Raw genomic sequence first — 27,650 nt, 5'->3', positions numbered from 1 at the left:
CTCATGCTTCACTTAAAGCCCAGGGAAAGACATTACTAGGAAACACTTCCCATAGGGCCTTTTCAGTTCAGGAAGTAGGGAGGCTGCAGAGATTTGTTTATTGGAAAGAAAATCCACAAACGTAAGGCCATCTCAAAATTTCTAAAGAAATTCAAAAGTAATTATTTTTAACTATTTTTATTACTTTTTATATTTATTTAGCAGGCAACAACCAGGAACATAAACAAATATGCAAACAGAACATACAAAAGAAAAACACATATTCCATGTTGTACAATGAAGTTCCAAACCACAATGTAAATATCAAAGGAAAGAAATGCAGAAACCATGTGTTTAGGCAGTCATCTAACACAATGTCTTCAGAGCTGATTCTAAAGTCCCCTGAGAATGAGGCAGAAAATGGACTTTTCCGTAGAGGAAGAAAACTTCTAAGAACATGGAGGACAGTTTTGATACAGCACTGCTTCCTATATAACCCTGGGAATTGCCGTTCTGTGAGTGTGGCTTGCAGATCTCCAACACCAAATTCTAAGGAGCCACATCAAGCTACCATTCCTGGATTTTTTGTAGTAGAAGCCATGAGGCTTAAATTAGTACAGAAGCAGTGTAAAGCTACTGTGTAGTTAGACATACCCTTGCTGTCATTCTTTCTCATTTTCCCTGCGATCTTCCTATTTTTCTTCTCTCTCTACCTCCCCCCCCCCCCCGTTGTCACTTGTTCAACATAGCTTAGGACACTTCAGAATTTTAACAGTGAGTCAGTACTGGAGGAAGGCACACTTGGGTGATCAAATAAGCTTTCAGTGGTTTACATACATACTCAAGTCTGAAATCCATAAATTTGTAACTTAATGCAATTACAACAAGAAAGATGAAGATTTTACATTCAAAATAGAGACTGGTCAACACAGTGCAAGCATATAGCCTACATATAGCTGATACAGCAGATTGCTCTATCTCTTTCCTAAGCAGCTTGGTCAAAGAAGTTTCTTTCGAAAAAAGAGGGGTGGAAAAAATAACAATCAATGACATTTTTAAACTACTGTACATATATAACATAGGGACTGAAGAAATATGTTACATCATATAGCTCTGCCAAATTTGCACTTATTCCTGTCAAGTTGGTGTAAATATTGCAGCACCTTCAATTTGAATATGCTTAATCTAAGGCTACACTGGGGGGCGGAGGCACAAAGGCAAAATAAAATTTATGGGCACGTGGCTGCGGTGCTGGAAAATAGCTTTACCATTAGTGGGTTTCCATGAGAGCCCAGATGGCTCATGTATGGAATTAGGATTTATTCCTCTAATGATTTAATATCCCTTGACAGTTAAAAAGCAAAGTGGAGCTTGCAGGATTTAGATATAAGGTGAAGAAGCACGAACTACAGCTGAGCTATAAAGTTCCTTTGCCATTGAAATCCAAGGAACTTCCTGGACAGGGAGGTGAAAGTGATACCGCGGAGGCTATGCAAAAGTCCCTCATAGCAAAATAGTGTTAAGAGCAGAGGGTGACTCTATTGGATTCTTCATCAGTCAAAGCTTTGTGTACGTATATGCAGTATATTCCAGAGCTGTGGGGAGATACTGTCCCCTAATAAACCCCCAACCAAAAACATTTCATATCAGAGATAGAAAAGATGACAGTCCTAATTTTTCCAAGTCAACATTTTCTGGCTCTGTGAGATTCAATTTAGGGTTTATTTTCTGATAGACTCTAAAAGACTATAAACCACAAGTGAATCCCACATGTGTTCATACTCAGCACACTGAGAACATTCCACAGAGATTAGATTTCATTTTAAAAACAGAGTAAGCTGCCAGTCCTCATCATCACTGTGGGGAAAACTTTCTCCAATCCCAGGAACAGAGGAAAAGACGGTGAGCAAGCTCACAGTTGCCAAGGCCAGGCTGCTGCATAGGAATTTGTAGTGTAATTAGAGATGGAAATCTTGAAGCCATGGGAAAAACCTGCTCTTTTTTGCCAGGGGAGGGTGTTAATTTGGGGGGGGGGAACTTGGAAAACAGGACATTGTTACTCCAAGAACATCAAATATATTACGTATAACTTGGTTTGTCCATACAATTATAATATTTGATATATTAAGTTTTAAAATATGGTTTGTTCATGTAACAATTACAAATGTACTAAATTAAAACACCTACTGTACATTAAAAGAGGAAACGCAAAAGCAAAGAAGACACAGAATCCTTCTTCCGTATGAAAATGGAAGCATCTCTTGGAAGCAGACAAACATGTTGCTCTTGCATTTGAGAGCTGTACAGTACTGCTTGCCCTCAAGTATACAGGAATTGTAATGATTTGATACTGTATGCAATCTTGCATTAAGAAACCCCTCTTCCTATTACACTCTTCATAAAGCATTTTAAGAGAATAAGTGTTTGATGAGCACCATCTCTTCAACATTTTATTCCTCCTTCTAAAATAAAATATTTCATAATCAATCTTTTTCAATGGTTCAGCTTTGGAGTGGAGAGAATAATAGAACCATAGAGTTGGAAGGGACCACGAGGGTCATCTAGTCCAACCTCTGCAATGCAAGAATCTTTTGCCCAATGTAGGGCTTGAACCTATGACCTTGAGAACAATAGTCTCATGCTCTATGTGTGGAGGAAAGACACATTATGTCTTTGGGAGAAACACAACAATCTAGGATGGCATGATTTAATGCATATGCATCGAAGAGAAACCAGCACATGACAAAATTCTTTCATTGCTTGCTTCAACTCTGGTTTTGTGAAAAAAAATTGCTGGTGGTGCCATAGCTCACTAAAGACCACGTGTACAAAGTTCTAACATGCTGAGGAAAACCAGCAGTCTGCCTGATTCAGGAAGGGCAATATATGTTTGGGGAAATGATAATGTTCACTGCGCAGGATAATATCTGCTCACCTGGAACTCCTGGTGGGCGGCCATTGCTGCATGGCGTGGCAGGTTCAGGGAGGCTGCCAAATTTCCAGGTGAGGCCGGGGGAGGGGTGGCTGGCATTGCCCACCTCAGGCCGTGTCAGACCCTCAGGTAAGGGTGGGCAGTGCCCGCTCAGCCAATCAGAGGCTGGGGCTGCAAGCAGTCCATCCCTAGCCTATTTAAGGGGGCGGTCAGGTGTCGGCTGCCCTCTTGGCCAATCATCATGGGATTTTCCAGTCTTCAGGGGCCTGTTCAGAGTGGGGAAGGGGGCACATTGCTTATGGACCTTGTTATGGTTAATTCAGTTGATGTATTTTGGGGGCCAGGGAGGAATTTTCTCCTGCAAGCAAATTGGCCAGCTTGTAGGTTTTCGCCTAAAGGTAAAGGTACCCCTGCCCGTACGGGCCAGTCTTGACAGACTCTGGGGCTGTGCGCTCATCTCACTCTATAGGCCGGGAGCCAGCGCTGTCCGGAGACACTTCCAGGTCATGTGGCCAGCATGACAAGCTGCATCTGGCGAGCCAGAGCCGCACACGGAAACGCCGTTTACCTTCCCGCTAGAAAGCAGTCCCTATTTATCTACTTGCACCTGGGGGTGCTTTCGAACTGCTAGGTTGGCAGGCGCTGGGACCGAGCAACGGGAGCGCACCCCGCCGCGGGGATTCGAACCGCCGACCATGCGATCGGCAAGTCCTAGGCACTGAGGTTTAACCCACAGCGCCACCCGCGTCCCTAGGTTTTCGCCTACCTTGTAGCAACCATCCCAACTTTGGCAGATTAGGCATGGGGCTGCATCCTTAGTCAGTGGGGTACCCTGTTAGAGGGATCCAGGAATGGTGGTTCTGTCCGGGAGTCCACTGGTGGACCAATGAGCCAACACACCTATCCCAATGGCGGCCTGTGTGGGGTCATGGCATCCAATCTATGTTGGGGATGGCTCCCCAGCACAGGTTTGACCCCACCAGGTTTCTATCAGGTACAGTGCTTTTTTTCTAAAAAAATATATTAAATGTTTAGGGGTGCTCTCCTTTTCCTACTCATATTGAAATACTGTCCCCTCAATGAGGCCATACTTAGATTCACAAAATGTTTAGGGGTATGTGTACCCCTGCATCCTCCGCCCCCAGAAAAAAGCACTGAGGTAGCAGGCAAGCCCAATGCCTTAGCCAAACCTACTCTTTCCTGTAATCAAAAATGTAGTGGCCTAATTCAACCTAAGGGGACGCGGGTGGCGCTGTGGGTAAAAGCCTCAGTGCCTAGGACTTGCCGATCGAAAGGTCGGCGGTTCGAATCCCTGTGGCGGGGTGCGCTCCCGTCATTCGGTCCCAGCGCCTGCCAACCTAGCAGTTCGAAAGCACCCCCGGGTGCAAGTAGATAAATAGGGACCGCTTACTAGCGGGAAGGTAAACGGCGTTCCGTGTGCTGCGCTGGCTCGCCAGATGCAGCTTGTCACGCTGGCCACGTGACCCGGAAGTGTCTGCGGACAGCGCTGGCTCCCGGCCTATAGAGTGAGATGAGCGCACAACCCTAGAGTCTGGCAAGACTGGCCCGTACGGGCAGGGGTACCTTTACCTTTACCTAATTCAACCCAACAGCAGTCTCCTGTGTCATTCTTGAGGCCCTCTCTTCATTATGTGCCTGTGCCGGCAAAAGAGGCTGCAGCAACGTGTTTGAATATATATTTTATTTATTTATTTATTGAATTTATATCCCGCCCTACACCCGGGGGGTCTCATATCCCTTTCTGCGTGGATCTAGGATTTACCCATTTTCTACTGGAAGCATTAAATACGTCTGGGAAGTCATAGCTTCAACTTTCTTGGAAATGTTGATGTCTGTACAGCATTACTATGCTTTGCTTGCAAGAGATCTCAGACTGAACACATCTCCGCGTACAGCTGAAATCCTAGAGAACTACTCCCAGTCTGTGTGTAGACTGTGCTAGATGAACCAATGGTCTGACTCAGTATATGGCAGTTTCCTAAGTTCCACTTTGCTCGTGTACCATACATTTGAAGCATATTTAAAGCACACACCTCACCCACAATCCTGGAAACTGTAGTTATTTGCAGGGTGCTGGGAACTATAGCTGTATTAGGGTTATAAACTACAAGTCCCAGGATTCTTTGAGGGGCAAGGGTTACTTTAAATATATGATATGTTGGAAATGAATTCCCTTGATTTGAAACAGGACCTGCCCCAAACATTTTGCTCCCAGAGAGAAAGAACAAGGCGGTACCCCACTTCTATGAACGGAAACCGATTGGCTGGCAGTTGACTCTCACTTCAGCCTTGGGGGATAGGACAGCATTTTTAACCCCCTGCCCCTGTCCCAGGACACCAGGCAAGAAAGGCCATGTGCCACACACAACAGATGACAGGCTCAGAAGGAATAGCAGGGAGCACCTCATTTTGTCTAATAGGATCACCCTAATTACCTGTATTTCTTTATAGCAACAGTGAGTTGTTAGGTGGGAATAACGAAGGCGGGGTGAAAGCCCTAACATTTGTTCCAAATGCGGTTTACTATATGATTAAATCTGAAAGGGAGTTTTATCTCGTGCGAGTTTATTACGGAATGGGGTGACTACTTGAAAAGACACTTCCTCGAATTTCCCTATTATGAAGAAGGAAGACGATAAGTGATTTCATTTTCTTCCTACCAACCACTTGTGTGTGCCATTGAGCCTGCCTATCAGGATTTCTACCTTGCAAGTATGAAAGGCAGTTGGCATTAGACAAATGCGGACAGCTGCGTACCGATGACAGAAGCTGTGTGTGTGTGCACGCTAAACAAAGACGACAGTGTAAACGGATGTGGGCTGCGCTCTGTGGGGAAACAAGGGAGCAATTTCTGCTGTGGGAATGTGCCAAAGTACTCAATATTTAACCAGCCTTTAACCCGCATAGCGTCTGACTGATAAAATGCCACAAAAACAAACAGATAAAGGGAACTCTGGCACAAGGCGAGGATGGGAGCAAGAGAGTGTGCAAACGCTGAGGGAAATGTCTGGAAGGCACTTGGCGACTCAGGACTATTTTTGGAAAGAATTTCCACAGAGTTGGAGAGTCCTCGGGCTCCCCCCCCCTTTCTTATTTGATTGGCTAATAGACAGGTGCTCCAGAAGGTGATGGCAGAAGGCTTCCAGGCCTCCTTATATGTCATTTCAGTTACGATGATAATGACTGAGACCGTCAGTATTTTGCGGGAAGGATTCCAAATGCATACTGGAACTTTGAGTTCGCACAGTTAAAGTGGATTTAAAGCATTCTCCTGCCCTACTGCTACAAACCAACATTTTTTTGGTGGTTTGGCAAGTGCCAGTAAAAGCATTGAAAAGTTGTGAGGTGAACAAGACAACAGGAAGATGTTTCCAGCAAGGAAATAAATATGAATGAAGGATGGATGGATGCCCCATAAACAAATCAAAATGAATGCTCAGTAATGGCAGGACATTGTTGTTGTTGTTTTATTTGTACCTCACCCAGCGAATTGGGTTGCTCCAGTCACTCTGGGCAGCTTTCAACAGATATAATATCGTAATAAAACATAAAATATTAAAAACTTCCCTATATAGGGCTGCCTTCAGATGCATTCTAAAAGTTGTATAGTCTAACCACTAAGTAAGTTAAGGTTTGTGTAATCAAATCAGGATGAATGCTGAATAAAGCGGTCGTGGAGGATCCCTTATGGTGTCAGGTTAAAGGCAAATTACTTCTCTTTCACTGAGGTGGCGATGACAATGAAAATGGACAGCAAAACCTCACTGCAGCAGAAAGAGTGTTTGTAACAGCAGTATATATGAACTTTTTACAAGCTGAAAATATAACTCTGCAACCCTATAGAAGCAAACCCATCTGAGTTCAATTGGATTTATTCCCAGGTGAGTATAAGGATTGCAGCTCAGTGGGACGAACTTTTGTGCAGTCAGAGGAACACCGGAAGATGCCTTGTGGAATCCGCTGCCAATAGACATTCAGCAGGTGCTTTCTCTTCTAACTTTTAAATGCCTGCTGAAAACGTTTCTATCCCATCACACTGATGCAGGCAATAAAGAACACACATTGCCACAACAGTTTTATATGCTCACATTTTCATATTGTTTTACATATAATTGTTTTTTATATAAATAGTGGTCTCTCTCTATATATTTATAAACAAACATACCCTACCTGGAGATGCCAGGGACTGAACCTGGGACCTTCTGCCAGCAAAATATGGTCTCCTCTCCACCACTGAACCAGAGCCCTTCATGTATTAGATTCCCAGTGATGCTCATATGCATTCCTTTGCTAATGCCCAGAAGTCTTGAAACGGCCCATCTTTTAAAATTGTACAGAGTAAGGTGAGCAAGCCCATATTATTACTTGTGTGCTTAATTAAGACAACTGTTTCCTTTGAACTGAGACTTGGGTTAACGATGTATTTGCAAGAAAAGCTGAAGTGCAGCAGCAGCAGGTGGTTACTGTCTGCAAGAGCTCCTCAGCTCTGTCCCCCTGCCTAACGGTGGATTTCACTAAGCTGTTCCTTTTCCCTTCACTTTTTTTTTTTTGGCTTGACACCATTTTCTTCCGAAATATTTCTGGATAATGTGAATTCCGACGTGTGTGCTTTGCGGTCTACGTGTGGTGTGAATGGAGGTGAACGTGTGGAAAGAGAGTCCTCCCGTCTCTCGGAAGGGGTTGGACTAAAGGACCCCCTTCACTTTCCCTGGAGTCCCTGCAACACCTCGCCATTCCCCTTTTCTGACAGCTTGCTGCGGAAACCGCTGGTGCTCCATGGAAACCTCTTTCTTCCTCATGCGCTTTCTGTCAGGGATGCCTCGCTGTGACTCCCCTTTTTCCCGCCTCTTATATAGCAAGCTGCTTCAGGTTTCCAGTTTTCCCGCAATTTGGATAGCTTAGAATTAAGGGCTACTCAGAAGGAAGCCCCCCACTTTCTTCCACGTGACTCCCGCGTGCAGTCAAAACATGACGGATTAATTACTCAGGCAGCTTCCGGCGAAAACTCCCCATCGTTTCTAATCCCCGCCGTTGAAGAAGCAGCAGCGCACTAGCGCCCCCTGGAGCCTGCCTCTTTTTTTTACATTTTTTTTAAACCAATACAAATACGAAAACCATAACCACTTAGCTGGCGAGTGCATATGAACCACGGCTTAGGACTGTTTGCTGAGAATGGGAACTTAAATGCGGATCCAACACAACACCCCGCGCCGCTTGGTAAAGTTACCTCCTCGCGCAGCTGAATCAGTCATCACAGGACTCTGGAGCAACCAGAACGTTAGAAATAATGAAATTTTTATCATGAATGAGATTGATCTAATTCCTGTTTCCTGCTCAGATCCAGCCTATCCAGTTATCCTTTGGCTCTGAAACCTAGAGAACTCAGAAGCATTTTGGAAGTCTGTTTTGGGAGTGTTTGATGTCACAGATCGCAGAATAAAGAGCATTGGAACACACACACACACACACACACACACCCTGCAAGACTGCAGATCACAAAATGGTCAAGATACACAAAAAAACATTTTAGGTCAATTATGGGGGGAAAAAGAAACACCTTTCCACAATAATTGTAACCCTTTCCACATGGGGCTGCTCCAGACCAGTGTATTTTTTAATTGCAGGTGGGTTCTGCAATATGTTCCTATCACAACAAAAGTGCATTAGTGATGGATTTGTTCTGCTTTATTAGTTGTTCTGCGATGCACCCCAATGGTAACTACATTATTGCTGGCTGGACGACGCAACAAAATCAGGACAAAAACAAACCACATTTGCGGTATAAAAAAGGGCACAGGATTTCATCAGGGGAACGCGCTGATCAGCGAAGCAGTGTGACCGCCCCCAAACATTTTTGCAGGCACAAGCAATATTGAAGGCCCGACAGCATGCGACTCTTCCTGCACCACAAAACTTCACGAATGTGCAATAAAAAGTGGCTCTGGGATCCTCTTCCAGCTATGCCCTGTGAACGCATGGGGAGGAATTAAGCCCACTGCCACATTCAAGCCTCTTTTCGGAGAGACTGATCCTGCCTGTATACACAGAGTCGAATGTGGTTAGGCTTTATAGTGCTTAATCTGCAAAGGCGCTGTAAAACGCAAGGTCCTCAATCTCTAGTGACGTGGAAATAACTTTCACAAATGTCACCGTCAAGGTTGTTTTAGCCTTTGCACAGCTGACTCAATCCTTACCCCGCCCCTCACCGTTCATTGTACTTGTAGGACCACAAGGAAACAGCGATCGTTTTAACCTTGTTGCATCGACGTGCTCCACCACAGCGTCTTATCTGGGGCGTGGCCTGTGCCGTTGAACAATCTGATCCACATGGGGAGAGGTTCTAAATATAAGCTCCGCCAGAAACGAAACTTAATCGCGGGCAGCAGGAAACGAAAACGAAACTCAAAGGAACAGCTGGCGCTTTCCTGGTTGGACAGCGCCGCTGACTTCGCGGTGCTTAAACGGAACTCGCCGCGTGCCGGATCGCGCATCTTCCAGACCAGGCGCGCGTCGCGGAGGAGAGAAGAGGCGTGCGCTCATCTCCCTTTCTCCGGCGCAGAAAAGAAGTAAAAGAGGGCGGGAGGTTTTCGGTGGAAGGGTGTGTGTTGCGTGTGCGGGCTTGTCGGGGTATTTGGAAAGGGGAGGCACGAAAGGAGCCTTGAGCATCAGTGGAGAAGGTCCCCATGCTTAATGTGAAAGCTAGACAAGAGTCTGCGCCCTGGAGCTTTGCGCAGAACGACATTGCTATTGCTTAGGCAGCTTAGGAGGGTGATTGTGTCTTTGAGCATGTGCAGAGAGCCTGGCCTAGTTCACAGAGTAACAGAGCGAGCTACCTGCTTCCCTTCTTGGTGATGGGGAACAGGGCTCTTCCAGTCAGGGAGGCTGTAATTTTTCAGGCTGGCTTGAACCCTGCAAGGCTGAAAGCTAGTGTCAGGGTGAACTTCGAAATGGATTGGAAGTGGGTGGACACCAGAACTTTGTGATCTACGCTCACCTGCTTAGGATATATATTTAGGATCAGATCCACACAATAGATCTGTTTCAGCCACCAAAGGAACTGAAAATAAGATTGCTGTTTACTCACTGATAAAGGTAAAAGGACCCCTGACCATTAGGTCCAGTCGTGTCAGACTCTGGGGTTGCGGCGCTCATCTCACTTTATTGGCCGAGGGAGCCGGCGTACAGCTTCTGGGTCATGTGGCCAGCATGACTAAGCCGCTTCTGGCGAACCAGAGCAGCGCACGGAAACGCTGTTTACCTTCCCGCTGGAGCAGTACCTATTTATCTACTTGCACTTTGACGTGCTTTCAAACTGCTAGGTTGGCAGGAGCAGGGACCGAGCAACGGGAGCTCACCCCATCACGGGAATTCGAACCGCCGACCTTCTGATCGGCAAGTCCTAGGCTCTGTGGTTTAAACCCACAGCACCACCCACGTCCCTTACTCACTGATAGCCTCCCCCAAATTTGCAGAGTCAGACTATCACCAGGGGGGGGGGGAAACACGGGGTGGGGCACATATGGATCAGTGGGCAAGAACGAAAAATAAGAGCATACAGTAATCAGGAGTTCAGAAATAGTGAGGCAAGTGAGCTGGGTGTGGGAGGGCACTTGCCCCCTGCCCGTCCCCACCTCCTGGCCAGGGCTGGATTTAGGTTTGATGAGGCCCTAAGCTACTGAAGGTAATGGGGCCCTTTATATGTCCAGCTGTCCTTTGTCAACAACAAATTGTTGCTGTTTTTTGTGTGTTGAATATATGCTGTATGGTAATTTATGGACCTAATAGGTATCTAAAGCCATTTGCACATAGCAAAATATGTATTTTATCAAGGCAACTGTTGAACTGAAATACAATTAAGAAGTAGGATATTAATAGTGAAATAATTATTAAGCTCTAACTTAAAATGATTTTTTATTCATAACAAACTTAATAATGCAAACACATTGGCATTTGGCAATAACAAAAGTTCCTTTAGAAACACGATTTACAAAGACTCATAATCTAGCCTCTAGAAAGCTGCTATAACCTGAAATTTATAGTGTGCAGCTGCATGTTGCCATGCAACCAGTCCATGCAGAATGTAGGCACCCTATATATAGAAATGAGCAAGCCAGTGATATTTTAAGGAGCAGGCTAGCAGGCGGGGCCCATTACTTACATCACAAGAGTCTACACAACACCAAACACTGTTGCTGTATGTAGGTTTTATTTTTTTTATTTTTTATCTTATATTTTGGAAATGTACATCCAGTCCCCCCCCCCTTTAAATTCCCGCCGCCCCCCAAGAGAGTGGGGCCCTAAGTTATAGCTTGTTTAGCTTATACATAAATCCGGCACTGCTCCTGGCACCTCCTATGGGTTCCAGTCCCTAGAATCTGATTTGATGAAGAAGGGCTTTATAGAAAGAAATGAACACATTATAAGGGCCGACTTGCAAATAGTGCCTGACTCTGCAGCCTGGAATCTCTCACACTTGTAGGAGACTTGTAAGGCTGCATTCTATAAGTGGGAGCTCATAGAAAAGAGTGTGTTCATGCTTAAACCTTTCCTTGGCCATTGTTCAAAATCACATGCCTTCCATGGGGGAAAATATACGGGTCCCTAAATCTTTTCCTTTGCATTATAAAAAGCAGCTTGCAGGAGAAAAGGCTATCATGGCAGGGAATATATTTAACTCTTCTTTTCACCCCTTGTCTGCTCTCCCCTCACAATTCCTGACACCAGTGGATACTTTTTCTGGAAAGGGGGTGGGGTGGGGGGCAGAGTGTGAAGTTAACAGTAAGATTTGTGGTGAATGTGGGTTTTATCAGACTCAAGAAGACAGTTTGCAGTATTTAATGGGGCATACTAAAAATTAATGAGCTTTCATGTAGCTCCTGACATTTCTTAACATAAGGCCTTTTCTGGAGAGAATGTTTTAAGTTGAGTTTTAAAATAGTCATAAACATATCTAAGCTAATTTTGAGGACTTCAAACTGAAGGCATTTTATGTAGTCCAACTTACATTTTTCATAAGAGTGATTGATTGTTGCTGCAACATTTTTATCTAACTAGGTACAAAGTTCTTTGGTACACTTTGCTCCTTATCAGACCTGAGTACAAAAGTGCTCTCCCTATTTGTGTTTGTCAGAAACTAGGAACCAGTGGCATTCTGCCTCTGATCATATCCATCTGGCTATCATCCATTAGTGGATGGTATTGCCCCCCATTCATATTTGTTCAGAAGGAAAATGATCTAACATAGTGTTACAAGTATGTAGCAGGAAAAGCATATCTACTGAGTACTACCCATGAGAGCTTCATAATTATGCAAAAGTCATCTATTTCCTGACCTCTGGAGCGAAATGTATTATTGCTTCGTTTTGTAAAACAGAACTGCTGAGAATGAGGAGGAACTGTTGCAATGATAACGCTTGTGTTTACATTTGTGAAGCATCTTACCAATTTTACAATAGGATAAAACATTTTTTATCGGTTTTTAAACAAATACAATAACCATTAAACACTTATCCAGCCGTACATCTAATGGTGTTGGTTTTATCCATTGTCTCTAGACATACACTTACACATTCAACATTCAAACATATTACTTAACGTAACCCCTCCACTGAAAACATTGAGCAGTTGGTTTAAGAAGGTCTTGATTTTGGTGATTTTGCAATAGTTTTGCTGAATACTGATTTTTGGGGGGCTTGAGTGGGGGAATCATAGGGTCATATGGGCTGAGCAGCCATAAATTAGTGTCAATGTATTTTCAGATGCATTTTCAGCTATGAAAATATTTTTTAAATAGTAGAATGATATCTCTGTGTGCTTGGTAATTCCAAGGTGTATGGAAGAATAATGGGCCAGGTGTAAGTACACCAAGTTTCCAAAGCTGGACCGATTCATATGTCAAAACCCATAGACCCACCATGGCTTCTGAAGCAAGTTCCATAGGAGATGAAACCTCTCTTTCCACGTTCAGCCAACCTAAACAAGCATCCTTGGCAAAAGTTCCTAGTGAACCATGTTTGTATGATTTCCAAAATCCAGGCAAGTAACTATACGGTTTTTTAATTTGTGTTCATATTCTTTGGAGTAGTCTTGTTTGATGCCTTTTCCAGGATCCTCTTTCATTGTAGGGTAACACTGGGTAGGTGGAGTGCATATCATTGGGACAGGGTTCCCTCTCACATGGTGGAGCAGCTCTACATAGAACTTGGTACATGTGTAGTGCCTCTTCACACGTTATCCAAATGCCCAGTCCTAGTCCAACACTTGTAACTGCTACACCACACTGCCTCATAATGATGAGGTCTTCAGGATGAATGGGAGTTTTGCTTACTGACATCCAGGACAAGACCAGGATCTTATAAAATTGTTCTGAAACTTGGAAAAGAAGTCGCTTTACAACATAGCTTCTTACGCAGTTTTCCTCTTCGGCTATTTAGGATCTTGGTGGGAAATTGGCTAATGTATGTGATAAATCTAAGATCTGTCTGCATTTTTCTTTTTCCAGTGCTACAGAGATGCATGGAACAAATTACTTGTTTACTTATGGATGCAATACCAAAAGCTGAGTATGTATGATAAGCTAGTCTCCTGTCCTGTAGTGTCACAATGGAGGTGCCCCCCCCCTCTGCTTTCATTAGCTTAGCTGCTGTTAGGTATGAAAGAGGACCTGGGCAGTCTTGGGAAGGGAAATAGTATGTAGTAATTGAAAATACATTTCTTGATCTTAAGCTGTAGCCCAGAACACCTTGAGGCCATTTTAGACTAGGTCATCCCAAGCTTTCTATTGGACGCTGGTGTCTGTCAGCCCAAATGGGCTGTGTGATCAGGAACAGGATTTCTGAAGATCTGATTCTTAAGCTAATGGAATATTGGAATCACCATGACTACAAGTCACTATTCAGTTAGCTTATGAATCAGTGGTTTAGAAAGAAGGTATCTGGGTTTTTTATGATGATGATACTACCTGCCCTTCACCAAAAGGACCCAGTGTGTGTATGTGCATCAGTATGGCATTTTTAAAAAACTACTATTAAATTGCATTGTTTGTTTATGTCTTTAATCCAGATATGTCAGCTTGTTGAATGACTATGTAGAGTCAGAGTTTTTTCTGATTGATGGTGATTCATTATTCATCACTTGTGCAAGAGAACTAACATTGCAGCGTGGACAAAACTTGCACTTTTTCTACCTAGTTGAGCGCTTTCTCCTGGATTTAACAAGCAAAGGAGCAAAATATTTCATTGTTTTCTTCAAGGTAACAAGTAAAATGTGCTTTTACTATGTACAGTGGTTTTCTTCACTGGAGGAAAAAATGTGTTCACTCTTCTGGTATTTGTTTAACTTGACCACAGGTGTTTCAGTCACAAGAAGAGAATACAAAGATGTAGCAATTGTGAGAAAGAAGCTGCTTTATTCCATTTAACTTGCTTACCTGGCTTTGAACATGATAAAAAACCTTCAAACAGGCTTAGCCAACTTGTGGGACAAATCTGGCTCACTAGGTTGAAGTGACCAACCTAACCAGCTTTTTCTTCTATTCTGATCAAGCACAAAAAGTATCTCAATTAATAGTAGAGCAAAAACAAAATCAAAAAGCAATACTGTGAAAATGTAATTGTTTGGGCTTTAGTTGTCCAGTCCGAGGGAGGCGAAATCCATTGACAGCCAGAGTCCAATCCACAAACAATACCTTGATCAGTGATGGTTAGTGAAGGATAAAAACAATGCAGAATACAGTAATTTCAGAGCCTAAAGTGCAAAGATTTCAGGACCATGGACAGGTCACTAGGACAGGGGAGCCATCTCTATGTCAAGAGCTGCATTCCTTTGAATCTCTTAAGGTGTGGTGTGTGGAAGTGGTGGTGGAAGTGGAGGCAGTGACAGGTCAGACCAGAGCCAAAAGTGGGTGGGGACCCCCATTTTCCACCAGTTGCTCTGCTTTTCTGTGCAAGAAAGGCACAGAATGTAACGTAATGCTTAGTATTCAGCTAGGTTTTACTCACATTCTGCCCACTGAAATTAATGAAGGTGATTTAAGTTAGTCCCTGACTCGCTCTCCCATGCGCCACTATCACTGAGGAGTGAAGACTCTTAACACGGCAGCCACTGGAGCTACAGCTCAACATCCCATTACCTACCTCTCTGTTTGGGTCTGGTGTGTTGTCTGTGCCAGGTAGAAGGTACTGGGAGTCTCTTCATGTGTAGAAGCCCAGTTCCTTAGTCAATAATATTTCATTCTTCCATTCAGTGATAACCACAAGCCCATATATATGTGGCATGTTAACAGGATAGATTTTAGTGAGTTCCATGTGTATGTTAAAACAGGATTGCAGCCTTAATGTAACTCTTAAGAAATGCCATACTCTTTTGAATGTTCTGTGTCTCGATTACTGTAATACATTGAGAGGTATTTCATATATATTGTTTTTTCCCCCTTACAGGATGTAGAACATATGTATTTCAGAAATCCTGATTTCCTTTCTTTGCGTAATGCATTGATCATCCATCTGAGAAAGAACACTGAAATTCCTATACATACTGAATTTTCGAACTGCTTAGAGAGTAGTTGGCAGCAATTTCTGCAAGACAACTATCCGTATTTCTTAATAGTCGCTGATGAAGGGTTGGATCAACTGCACACCAATTTCCTCCATGTATTTATTTTGCATACTTTGTCAAAGAGAGTCAACATTGTGCTTACTTCAGGCCAAGAATCAGATGCAATCAGAGTTTATGGATACCACATCAATAGTCTGTTCAAATATCAGACGCATTTTAAACAGGTAAATAATAGAGTGAGTTCCCTTCAATGAAGGAAAGGGAACAGGTTTGGTCCAAGACATCTTACTTCCTGAGATGAGGCAGAAAATGGTGTCCTTCCCCCCTGCCCAAGTCAAAATGCATGGTACCCCAGGCTGGCACCTGAGACAGGCTATCCTGCAATCACAGCTCCCCCTTTCTGGCAGTAAAAAGACAATAATAATCAGATGAACAACTAACAATTGGCTGCTCTTTGTTGATGCCCTAAAGAAGTGGCCTGAGGTGGCAGCTTCACTCTTACCTAATGATGGGTCTAGTGCTGCCTCTTGCATGGCACAGCAATCCTTGGCTTCATCAGCTACAACCCTGAGGCATTTCCTGTGATCACACACAACTATCATTTTTAGGGGTAAGGATCAAAACAGGGTAGTATTTGCAACTTTAACATTAGGTAATGTTTTCCTTGACTTTGCTCTTATTCATAATTTAAGGGAAAATAAAGGGGGGGGGATCCTTGAACAAAAACATAATTTGAACTGCTACTTTATGCATTGTCATATTCCCAGAGGTAACTTACATATAAAACAAATACTATATAAAAATATGCAACCATAACTAAAAGTGATTAAACCAAACGTCCCTCCTAGTAGTATGCATTTCCCAATTCAGTAGGTGTCATCATTGGAAACAAATGAGCACACGAACATGTCATGGGAAGAGCGCATTGTTATCCTTGCGGTTGCTACTATGTTGTGAACTTTACTAGGCTTTTAATGTTTTATGTAGGAAAATAAAAGAATATCAGGGACTTAGAATTTGTCTATGATGACTAACACTGGAAAATTCTGCCTAATGCGCTCCTCCATTTATTTGCTTTAGTATACAGTGGTATCTCGAGTTACAAATGCCTCAGGTTACAAATGCTTCAGGTTACAAACTCTGCTTACCTGGAAGAGTTACCTCAAGTTGAGAACTTTGCCCCAGGATGAGAACAGAAATCATGTGCCGGCAGTGCAGCGGCAGCAAGAGGCCCCAGTAGCGAAAGCACGCCTTTAGTTAAGAACAGTTTCAGATTTGGAATGGACCTCCAGAACAAATTAAGTTCGTAACTAGAGGTACCACTGTATATCCTCTTTCTTTAGTCATGGAGCTCAAGGCAGTAAACATGAGGTTCCCAGGTGCTCTCCAAACCAGCTTCTCTCCATTCCCATCTTCAGAACACCATGGTGAATGAGGAACATAGGAAACTGTCCTATACTAAGTCAGACCAATGGCCCATCTAGTTCAGTGTTGTCTCTGCTGAGAGACGGTGACTCCTCAGGTTTTCAGATCATGGTCTCTTCCAGCACTACCTGGAGATGCCCGGGATTACACCTGTGACCTTTTGCATGTAAGCCGGGTTCTCTGCCATTGAGCCATGACTCTTCTTCAAAGGGAACATTGGATTTGCCAAGGGAACCAGCTGTTCCCCACTTATGATGAAGTACAGATTGCATTTTCTAAAAGTCTTGTCTTAATGAATGAATGAATGAATGAATGTGTGCCATGCAATTTGAGTGGGCAGAATCAGAAAATAATTATCCAGTAAAATAGTCAAGAATACATACAACGAGGATAATTTACTAAGATAGTATAATTAGCATAAAACAGATTTTCACAATTTTATCTTGTTTGTCATGATTATTAATTAGGGTTGTCATCTGATATAATAATCTTATTTAATTTATTGAGTAATTGATTAAATTAGCATATGAGTAAAACAATAGTACTAAGCAAAAGGACCCCAACCCGTTTTTCTTAAAATGTGCAATTATATATAAAAACTGAATATAGCAAGCCCTGTCCTTAAACAGGCATTCTCTCATGCCCACAAAGGAATACCAGCGGCAACCATTTTGGGCATGTCCAATTGATGTGTGTTTGCCGACACGTGGGTTCTTTTGGAGGGCAGAACAGGGTGAGGTGTGCGGTGCAAAATGGTCACCGCCTGTACATGCATCATCTTAAGAAAAATGGTTGGGACCTTTTTGCTTAGAACTATTATACAAAGAGTAGCAGCTTTTAAAATATATTTCCTGATTTATATAGGGCAGTCAGTTGAACCTTATGAAATCAATGTATACCCATGTAAGCACCTTCAGGCATTCAGGAGACCTTTGCTGTGCCCTCAGTCATATTGAAGGAGCCTACGAGAATACAGCTGTCTTTCTCTTCAGACCTTTGCCTGGCACACAGGTCATGGGTGGAGCTGAGTGGGCGGGTGCAAAGTCACAGGCAGCCCTTTACTCATGTGATCATGATGTGTTGATTGTAACAACCCTATTCACGTGTTCCTCACATGTAAGGCATTGCTATGATCACTTTGGGGCAGGGTCACGTTGCATCTTCTTTCTTAAACAACTACACATTGCCTCTAGTTGTCTGAATTGAAAGTGCAAAGTGTGGGGTCCTACTTAAGCGTAGGGGTTCCAAGCGGTTGATCCACTCAGTTACGCTGGTGCCCTGATCGCACAGCATTGCTACATTTCTTGTGCCTTGGGCTTTCTCTTCTGGTAGCTGCAGGGTTTAAATGTGTGACTCCCTTCTCTAAATTAATCCTGGGAATGCTCTACACACAAGTATCAAGTGATTAAGGGCAATAATTAACATAATAATTAAAAGGGGGGATTTGAGGAAGTCAGATAACAATGAAAGTTAATTTGGATTTTAAAAGTAATGTGTTTTTATTTTTATTTTTTATTTTTAGTATTGTAATGTGTTTTGTTTTGTGTCTTTTATATGTTATTTTTGTTATAAATGTGGAAAATTAATTAAAAAAAATTGGAAAAATAATAATTAACAAAAGACTTTATCCTGGTGGGAAATCAGTGTGATTTAGGAGTGCTAATGTGGGCTGGATTATGCAGCACAATTTATGCTCATGATTTTTTTTCTCTTTTAAGCATGAAAAGAACCTTGAACGTTACTGTCAATCACTGGTTAAGTACTGGAAGGAATCTGGTACAAAAGTATGCGTTTTTCTTTGTGGATGTCCAAGTCTGGATGCTTTGGCAGGAAAGGTAATAGGTTTTTTCATTGCTTACGAATTGGTTCTCCCATTGTTATCATTGTCATCATTGTATTTCTAATTTGCTGAAATTTTTTGGAAATACGATATTTAAAACAGTCAAGTCCACCAAGAAAATTGTAAGAGAAGAAGGAAAGGAGAATGACCCTTTTCTGTGTTCTTCTCCCTTCTTATAGGGAAGCATTCAAAATAAGTAGCAGAAAATGTTTCAAATGCAAACCATGTTCAAACGTTCTCCCACATGTGATTCCAAGTGCATGGGAGCAGATGGAGAGCGAGACCATGCTTTCAGCTGTATCCCTGCCAACTTTCATGTATTAAGCGTGAAGATGGTCTGGAGCAGGAACCCTCTTCTACTCCCCATGCAAGAGCACCTCCCCATGCAATTTAGACCCCTTTGTGTGGAGCCTAGACATGTAAAATATGTGTCGGGGGAAGTTAGGAGGAGGCTGTACCCCTTCATCCAACTGGAATTACTCAAATAGTGCTACAGATGTACATCTTTGTAACACATGCAGGACTAACTAGACTTGAAACTTCAGAAAGGATGTGGAGAAACAGACATAGTCAAGGGTAAAACCAAAACCTGTATCCTGTAAGCTTTCTTAAATATACTGTACTATGTTCATCAAAAGGGATATGGAAATGAATGAACCCAAAAGTTCATCTGTATGTATGGATCATCAATAAGCAGAACTGTTTGTAGTTCAATATACTGTTGTAGGATTTCATTTAAGCAGGAGAGATAATATTGAATCATAACAGTTTATTCACACATTCATTCAAGCTTATAAGTGTATTTCTTTTTTAAAAAAGAATCCTTTTCTGAGTTAGATTTTAAAGACAAAAATACTAACATTTCCATCTTTCATTATATGTTCTGAAATGTCAGGCTTATAGAAAATTTGCCCAATTCCAGAAGGAAATAAAAGATCTTCGGTATGTTGTCTGCATCATCACCTGTTCACTAGTCCTGGAAACACACATGCAAGTACTAGAAGGACCAACTAGCTCTGTAAAATGGGTGAGAATTTGCTATGTACTCAAATACATTACAACAGAGACTAGCACATTCAATATGGCGTAAACTTTCATAGTCCACAGTCCACTTCATTAGATCTACGAAAAATAATCCCAAAGTGGCATGTATTTAATGGGCTATATTCACAAAAGCTTTATGCCATCATTAAATTATGCCATCATTAAATTATGCCATCATTAAATTGGTGATGTTCCTATTGTTTTTGCTGCAACAGGCTAACATTGGCTATGCTTCCAGAAATTATTAAAATAAATTACTTTCATTTGGACAGTAGTACATTTTTGCAATTAATATTCCTGTATGCACTTGAGTTGTTGTTGTTGTTGTTGTTTTGGTCCTCTTTCCTACTTTTGGCAGTACCTCAATTATGACTTTTCCACATTCTGCCTTTGAGCTCCAATGCCAATACCAACCATTACAAGGAGTACATGGTGCTAGTATGAGAATACTCTGTGCAATTGGGTTTATCCACATTCAGCGGTTGCTGAACCTGCGTGGAGCTGCTGTCACCACCAAGAGTTTTTTCAGTGGCTTTTGATGACCCCCACGACATTTGAAATATTATATCACTACCCTGATTGTTTATGGGTATCATCATGTAATTTGATTTAAGATACATGATAGAATTATTGTGACAATAATTCTTATGCAGAATATCAGCACCATAACAATTAAAACACAGTAAAGTCTGGATTAACAATACTATAGATAAAGTTGCCCACAGGGTTTTAAGGCTCTGGCTTGATTTTTTACTGCCAAGTACAAGCACCCCAAACCCAATTTTTTAAATTGGGTTATTGTTGAGGGCCCCCTTACCGATGTAATTAGACAGGTTTATATTTACAAACTGAATGCTGAAAAATGGGAAACCAGAGGAATTTGAATTGTAGGGTGTATTTCTTTTTTTAAAAAAAACCTGTTTGTTTTTGCTTCTCAAAAAGAATGAGAAGAAGAAGAAGAGGAGTTTGGATGAGAAAACAGTGTTAACCCTGGAAGATGTTGGAGACCTTCTACGGATGTATTGCCTCAATGTGGTATTCCTACATCATTTGCCCCTTTCTCAACGATCGCGGGTGAGATTCATCAATGCCTGCTGGAATGAGGAAACTTTGAGATTTATGCAACAGGTAGGCGCTGCAATGACTACTTCCAATATATTATTACAGTAAAGCGTTGGCCACCTTTCATTATTTTATTAACCAGGTAAGAACTAAAGCCAGGTGCTGGATTTGTGGAACATTCTTAAGAAAGTGCTTTTCTGTAGCCAGTTTTTCCAGTGTGTATGTCAAATGGTTGGAAGGGCAAAGAGAGAAAATGTAGCCAATCAAATTTGGGTATATGGCATCATCTATGAGGGCAAATGAAGGCCTCAGACTGCCCTTAGGCTGAATGGCGTGGGAGAGGAAACCTGGCAACTTTGCTCATGCCTCTCCCTCCCCACCTTCATGTAAAAGGTAAAGGTAAAGGGACCCCTGACCATTAGGTTCAGTCGTGACCGACTCTGGGGTTGCGACGCTCATCTCGCTTTATTGGCCGAGGGAGCCGGCGTTTGTCCGCAGACAGCTTCCGGGTCATGTGGCCAGCATGACAAAGCCACTTCTGGTGAACCAGAGCAGCACACGGAAACGCCGTTTACCTTCCCGCCGGAGCGGTACCTATTTATCTACTTGCAGTTTGGCATGCTTTCGAACTGCTAGGTTGGCAGGAGCAGGGACCGAGCAACGGGAGCTCACCCCGTCATGGGGATTCGAACCGCCGACCTTCTGATCGGCAAGTCCTAGGCTCTGTGGTTTAACCCACAGCCACCCGTGTCCCACCTTCATGTAGAAGGTCTCTTTTACTGCCAGATCATTGTCATCTAGCCAAGATCTGGCTGGCTATGCAATGCCCCAATCCTTTATGGCTGTTGATGATCATGTATGTTTTTAAAAGACATTTTCAAATGATGCAGCTTAGGACCAAATTATGAACTCACTGCTCATTTTTATGGGCATTTTGTATCACACTTTGAATGCTATTTGCAAGTGCTTTATGTTTATGAATTGAGACATTTAAGTTTGGGAATAATCCTGGGTATTCATGTGCCATAACAGCTGGGGTGCTGGAATAGATGCCAACCATGCAGTTAGCAAATATATGAGAAACTGCTGTCACTGCTGTGGTCTTGATTCACATTGGGCCCTTTGCTATTTGCAGTAGGTGTGAGGAAAGCTCCCACTTGTTTTAGTTTGTAGAGCAAGTAATTGTGGAGAGATGCATAAATGTAGATGCACAGTTTATCTTACCATGGTGCTTTGCCTATTAGGACTCTCCTTGTTCCCAGCTACCAAGACTTGAATTACCATCGGTCTTTCTGTCCGTGGACAAGCTTTCTTGGAAAGGAAGAATGGGGCCTTTGACCAGTTTTATAATATTTAGACACCTGTAGCCATGAAAAATAAATGTAGGTGTTTCAGAAAAAGAACTCCTCTAACGCAATAGTTTACCCCTCATAGTGTACAGTTAGGCTGGAGAGTTAAATACTGATTAATTGAAAATGTTTTCTTTCCATATTATGCATTGACGCCATTTGAATAAATGGAACGAACCCTATGTTGTGCAGTTTACTGAGATTTTTTCTTTTCTCCTTTCAGTATAAACTTTGTGAATTTCATGTTCTTCAATGCCTTGCAACTCAGGCCTTGAAGAACGTGGATTTTTCTACACTGCCTGATTTAAGTGATGATCTCCTGTTGAAGAACATTGCATTTTATTATGGACTGGAAAAAGGCCCAGGTACTCCATTCACACCAGTTATTATATTGTTAGGCCCAGAGTTTTCATGATGAAAGCAAGGCCTTCATGGAGTTGCAGACTGTCATTGAGATAGGTGAAGCCTTATCTCACACATCTCTTCTTTTGTCCAGGAGGCAGGGTTTTCATCTTTTATGTTTCCCAATGAGTACAGTGTCATGGGAGATTGACAGTTGTGTAGGCAATTGAAGAGAACAAATATTTACCGTATTTTTCGCCCCATAGGACGCACTGCCCTATAGGACGCACCTAGTTTTTTTGGGGGGGAAATAAAGAAAAAAAATTTAAAATATCTTAAGGGTAGTGTGTGGAAGAAAAGAGGATCACGTCTTTAGAGATTTCAGTAGTAATTTTGAAATAAAAGTTCTATTTCCAAATACACATTTCTTTGAACTGCTAATTTTCTTACCATTTTTAAATTAGGGTTTGATTTGGATACAGGAGCAAAAATGAATAGGGACTATGAACTTTTGTGGAAACATATCACAGAACTCTCTGGAACATGTGATTTTGGAGCACCTTTTCCTCTACGAAGAACTTCTACAACATTTATTGAGGAAAAATGTTTATCTGGAAAAGGTAACAACCTTCTGGGATTCGTTTAGTTTTTAAAGCAGACTCCGAGTGGCCACCTATCAAAGGATGCTGTAACCTCAGGTTTCCTAAATCAGCAGGGTTTGTGCTCTTCCAACTCTTACGATTGCCACATAATATAATTCTAATTCTATATATTACATACTGTGGGATGTTGATAATAATATGATAAGTAAAGCGTCATATAACAATGCAGTCATTATAATTTTGGCATGCAATAATTATTGTAAACATTGATAAATATGATTTCCCATAATAATGCAGTGAGTAGTGTATTCTTTTTCTTTTTTACCCACATACTAGGGACCAGTCACAGTTTGCATTTATTATTGTATTTCTTGCAATTTTATATATTTTTTTTACCTTCCTACAGCAGTGCATGTTTATATTACACTAAAATGTTTCCAGCACTTTTCCACACACACACACACACACACACACACACTATTACGTACATACACACACATATACACACAGTATTACTTGAATTCATACTTTTCACTTCTTGCTGTAGTAATCTTCTCAACAACAATGATTTTATTTTTGGTAAAGACAAGGAATCGAAGAGGATGTTTCCTAAACCTGGACTTATACCAGTGATGAATACCATAGTGGATGAATTTGCTGGGAATATTTTAACTGAACTGCCATTTTTAAAAACGTATGTATCTCTTTTAGTTTCTTGGATATTCAAGAATGGACATATATTTATTTAACAATGCTCATATACCAAGGAATTTGGCCTGGTAAAAGGGAGGGCCAAAGGGCCAAATAGGAAGTTCTGGAGGGCCACATTTGGTTTTCCATGCCGAAGGCTCCCTAACCCTGAAATACATAGGGATCTGGCTTTGATAGAATATCTACACAATGAATGTTTTTTTATTATTTAATCATTACTAAATAATGCCACATATGCAATATTTTTATTTCTTAGTGATGATCCTGTTGTTATCTCGCTTAAAAAACAAAAAGAATTCGATGAACTCCTGCACTGGCATTCCGGAAAGCCACTCAGTGATGATTATGACAGGACAAGTGAAGGATTTTGGGGTAAATACAAGAAAACTGCTGCAACCAAGTCCCCGGACAACTACAGTACAGTGGAACCTCGGAAGCCGAACGTCTCGGAAGCTGAACATTTCAGCTCCTGAACTCTGACAAACCAGAAGTAAATGCCTTCATTTTTTAATGTGCCTCGGAAGCTGAACACTTCTGAGGCACGTTTCTCTTTTTTCTCAATGGGGCTTCCTGACTGCCCCATTGAGCCTCTGTTTTTGAATGTTTCGGAAGCTGGACGGGCTTCCGGAATGCATTAAGTTCAACATCCGAGGTTCCACTGTACTCACACTGAAGTTGTCCAAGAAATGGCTACTCTTAAGAAAATAGACATGAACGTGCATAGGAAAAATCATCTGGGTGTCTACTCTTTAATGTTAAAGTTTTGCCTTATAGAGTTAAGTATATAGTTCCAAAGTTAAAATTCCATGTTTCTGAAGGAGAGAACCTTCCGTGTGCCCAACCAACACGATCCTATGTAATCACTGTGGTTATGTTGTTGCTGTGGATTCTGCAGTCTGGCCTATTTATCACTTTTTTTTACCAGCCAACAAATTTCTGATAACTAAAGATGGGTTCCTCACTGGTGATGTGTTCCAGATGATGCTACATCCCATGTATTCCACTGCCCAGTAGAATTGACTCTAGCCATGCAGAATCTAGTTCTAGTTGTGAGCAGAGACATTCCTGCTTTTCTGTGCCAAACTGAAAATGGCATTGCAGTAGTGGGTGCTACTCCTTTCTTGCCTTCAGGGAGTAGAATTGGGGAAATGTGTGTAGCTGCCCTGACCCATATTAGGAAAAGCAGCTACAGGAAAACATAGACAATGAATTAAAGAGTAATTGGAGTAAGGAGACAGTGGCTTAGAGTCACAAAGGCATCTCCTTGAAGTCTGGTTTCTGATCACTGAAGTGCCATTTAGGGAAGATGGTGATGTTAAAGGGCACTGTGATGCATTTGTGTGTCTTGAAGGAGAAAAGAAAGACCCATGGGCCTTACGACAGAATCAAAAACTTCAAGCATTTCAACGATTTTACGGGGAATCCCTAGAAGGCACAATTTCAAAGAAAATTGCTCCTCAGCCAGATACTCCAAAGAAGGCTTCTCCTTATGCTACAAAAAGCAAGAAAGTCCAAGTAAGAGTCAGAGCTCTCTTTCCTTTGTTTTTCTTTATGCCTCATCACCCACATAATCACCTCAACAGGAAGCTAGCCTGGTTTATATTTTAACACCTGCTGGATCCAAGGGTTTGGAGGGTCTCTGCATATAGCCTACTTCCCTCCAGCCTGTTGCATTTCTTGGGGGTGGGTGGTGGGGGGAGAATTACATGCATGCATAAACACATTATGGAACTGGGATCCTACCAAGAGCTGAAATGTAATGAGAGTTATTGATTTGCCGTTAACTCCTTTCGTCCACAGAAGACAAAAGCAGAAATTATTATTGAGGAGAACCAGAAAAGGAAAAGAGCTGAAGAAGAGAGAAAAGAAGAGCGTCGTTGGAGTGCCCTTTCAGTGACTATTGAAAACAACATTAAAGAAAATATGGCCTCTGGAATTAAGAATCTAGAAGTCTTTCTGGGAAAATGTCAAAGTGCACCTGTGAAATGTAGTGCTGAAATGGCAGCACTGAATGTTTGCTTTGGTTTGTGGACAGAACATTGCAAAGCAGCAGGTATGAGGGTGCATGAAGTGGCTATTGCTTTTGGCAACACTGGTCAGGCATATAGATATATATGTGTGTGTGAGAGAATGAGAACTTCTCTCTTTGTGTTGATATACGGTAATTCTGAGGCCTTTATCAAGGCCTGACATATTTAGATCATGAGATATCTGAAAGCTCAGATTTCCCATATTAGGTGGATTTCCCTTCCCTTTGTGCATGGAAAGTTCATTTTTGTTGCTCTGTGTATAACCATCAATCACTACTTCCAAACCCAAGGAATCAATTTCCCATTAAACGTTAATTTTTATTATTTTTTTATTGTACCTTCCCCATATTGCTCAGAGAAGATTTTCATAGGACTGCAAGTAGAACTCTGCACATTTGCTGAGAGTTCTACTCCAGGTCAGATGAGCAGGTGCAGAAATCCCTGTGCAGACTTTCCCCATAAAATATTTAGTCAGGGAAGAGAAAGCACACTCGTGAGAGACTGAGGTAGGGTTGCATCTGTACCTCTGTCCTCTACACAGCTTGGTGCTCATGAGATCAGGCAAATGCGGATCCAGGCCAGTGATTTCTACAAGCTCTACCCTAAATTGGCTGCTGTGATGTCGCAGGCCCAAATAGGTATTAAACAGAGAGATCTGCGGATAAAGGGCGGTATACAAATTTTAATAATAATAATAATATGGATGAGGTGGGGCAGATTGGAAAGGAGGCCTGACTGCAGCACTTAATTTAGAATAGAGCTTACAAGGGAACTTGATTTTGTGCTAGGTTTCAGGCTAGCGTGTGAAGAAAAACAGTAACACATGGCTCCTCTCACTAATGGAGAACTACAGACAAGATCAAACCTCTGGTTTCCAGGTTCCTTCTACATCTGATAGGTTTCCCACATGACACGGGTTCCATGAACATGGGGTTCTTCCAAAATGATTACTTTTGAGAAAAACTTGGGGGAAACGTGCCATTTATCACCTGATTACTCAGATGAATTGCCTTACAAATTATAACTAATGAATGGATTTGATCACCATGTCTGATGAATTTTAGTGAGTTTGCTTTTTTACTTCTCAAGGAGAAACTGAGAAAAAATTTAATATAGCAGCTGAAGTGATGAGAAGAATCCACTCACTGATTGAAAATTATGACCATAAGGATTTATTGAAGGAGACAGATTTCCACCAGATTGCAAAATGCCTCTGGTACTTTGGATTTGACAACTTGGCAGCGTCTTTAAAATATATCAAGGTAACTGTGTAATTATGGAACACTTGCATGCAAACGCAAAGGTACTTCACTTAGATTTTCTTGAGCAAGTTGCCCTATTTGTAAAGTATAGGCTGCAGCTTTTTCTGGAACTGTATAAATACTTGTTTGAGCCACTGCTGTTATAGTGACCTTATCAGAAGTGAACTGTGCGTTAGCTCATTTTGTGCTAAGATATATTTAATTAGATACACTATTTCTACTTGATTCATACTATTTGCTCTTGGGGGGAAAGCCCAGTCATTTTAAAACATGCTGCCAAACTGAAATATCTAAATGCTTGTAGGTATCTGAACAAGAGAGAAAGGAACTTAAGCAAAAGCATGCAAAATATGCTGTTGGCATGGGGTCCTCTCGGTTTCAGCTACAGTACATGGGCCACTATCTTATGCGAGAAGAAAGAAAAGATCCTGATCCCAGAGTGCAACACTTCATTCCAGATTCATGGCAGGTATTATTAACAATATGCTGTGAAGTT

The 27,650-nt window shown here is 41.9% G+C and overlaps 1 protein-coding gene across 3 annotated transcripts in view; it reads left to right on the top strand.

The window, feature by feature from the left end:
* Positions 1-9,374: 9,374 nt before the first annotated feature.
* The window catches only part of DDX60 (DExD/H-box helicase 60), a 42,268-nt gene continuing 23,992 nt past the window's right edge, over positions 9,375-27,650 (top strand). For 2 of the 3 annotated variants that reach the window (XM_077934152.1, XM_028744048.2), the window contains exons 1-16: positions 9,399-9,530; positions 12,761-12,967; positions 13,434-13,494; positions 13,994-14,183; positions 15,370-15,711; positions 18,631-18,747; positions 19,648-19,779; positions 20,739-20,924; positions 22,431-22,572; positions 23,014-23,169; positions 23,737-23,845; positions 24,119-24,234; positions 25,214-25,377; positions 25,663-25,915; positions 26,982-27,154; positions 27,459-27,623. In XM_077934152.1, coding sequence (XP_077790278.1) covers positions 12,847-12,967; positions 13,434-13,494; positions 13,994-14,183; positions 15,370-15,711; positions 18,631-18,747; positions 19,648-19,779; positions 20,739-20,924; positions 22,431-22,572; positions 23,014-23,169; positions 23,737-23,845; positions 24,119-24,234; positions 25,214-25,377; positions 25,663-25,915; positions 26,982-27,154; positions 27,459-27,623 — 2,427 coding nt within the window. In that variant the 5' untranslated portion in view covers positions 9,399-9,530; positions 12,761-12,846. Of the gene's footprint in view, positions 9,531-12,760; positions 12,968-13,433; positions 13,495-13,993; positions 14,184-15,369; positions 15,712-18,630; positions 18,748-19,647; positions 19,780-20,738; positions 20,925-22,430; positions 22,573-23,013; positions 23,170-23,736; positions 23,846-24,118; positions 24,235-25,213; positions 25,378-25,662; positions 25,916-26,981; positions 27,155-27,458; positions 27,624-27,650 lie in introns of all 3 variants that reach the window. The other variant, XM_028744047.2, reaches the window with a different exon arrangement.

Source organism: Podarcis muralis, chromosome 9 (genome assembly GCF_964188315.1).
Source record: "Podarcis muralis chromosome 9, rPodMur119.hap1.1, whole genome shotgun sequence".
Taxonomy (NCBI): domain Eukaryota; kingdom Metazoa; phylum Chordata; class Lepidosauria; order Squamata; family Lacertidae; genus Podarcis; species Podarcis muralis.
This window is presented reverse-complemented; position numbering and strand designations above follow the sequence as displayed.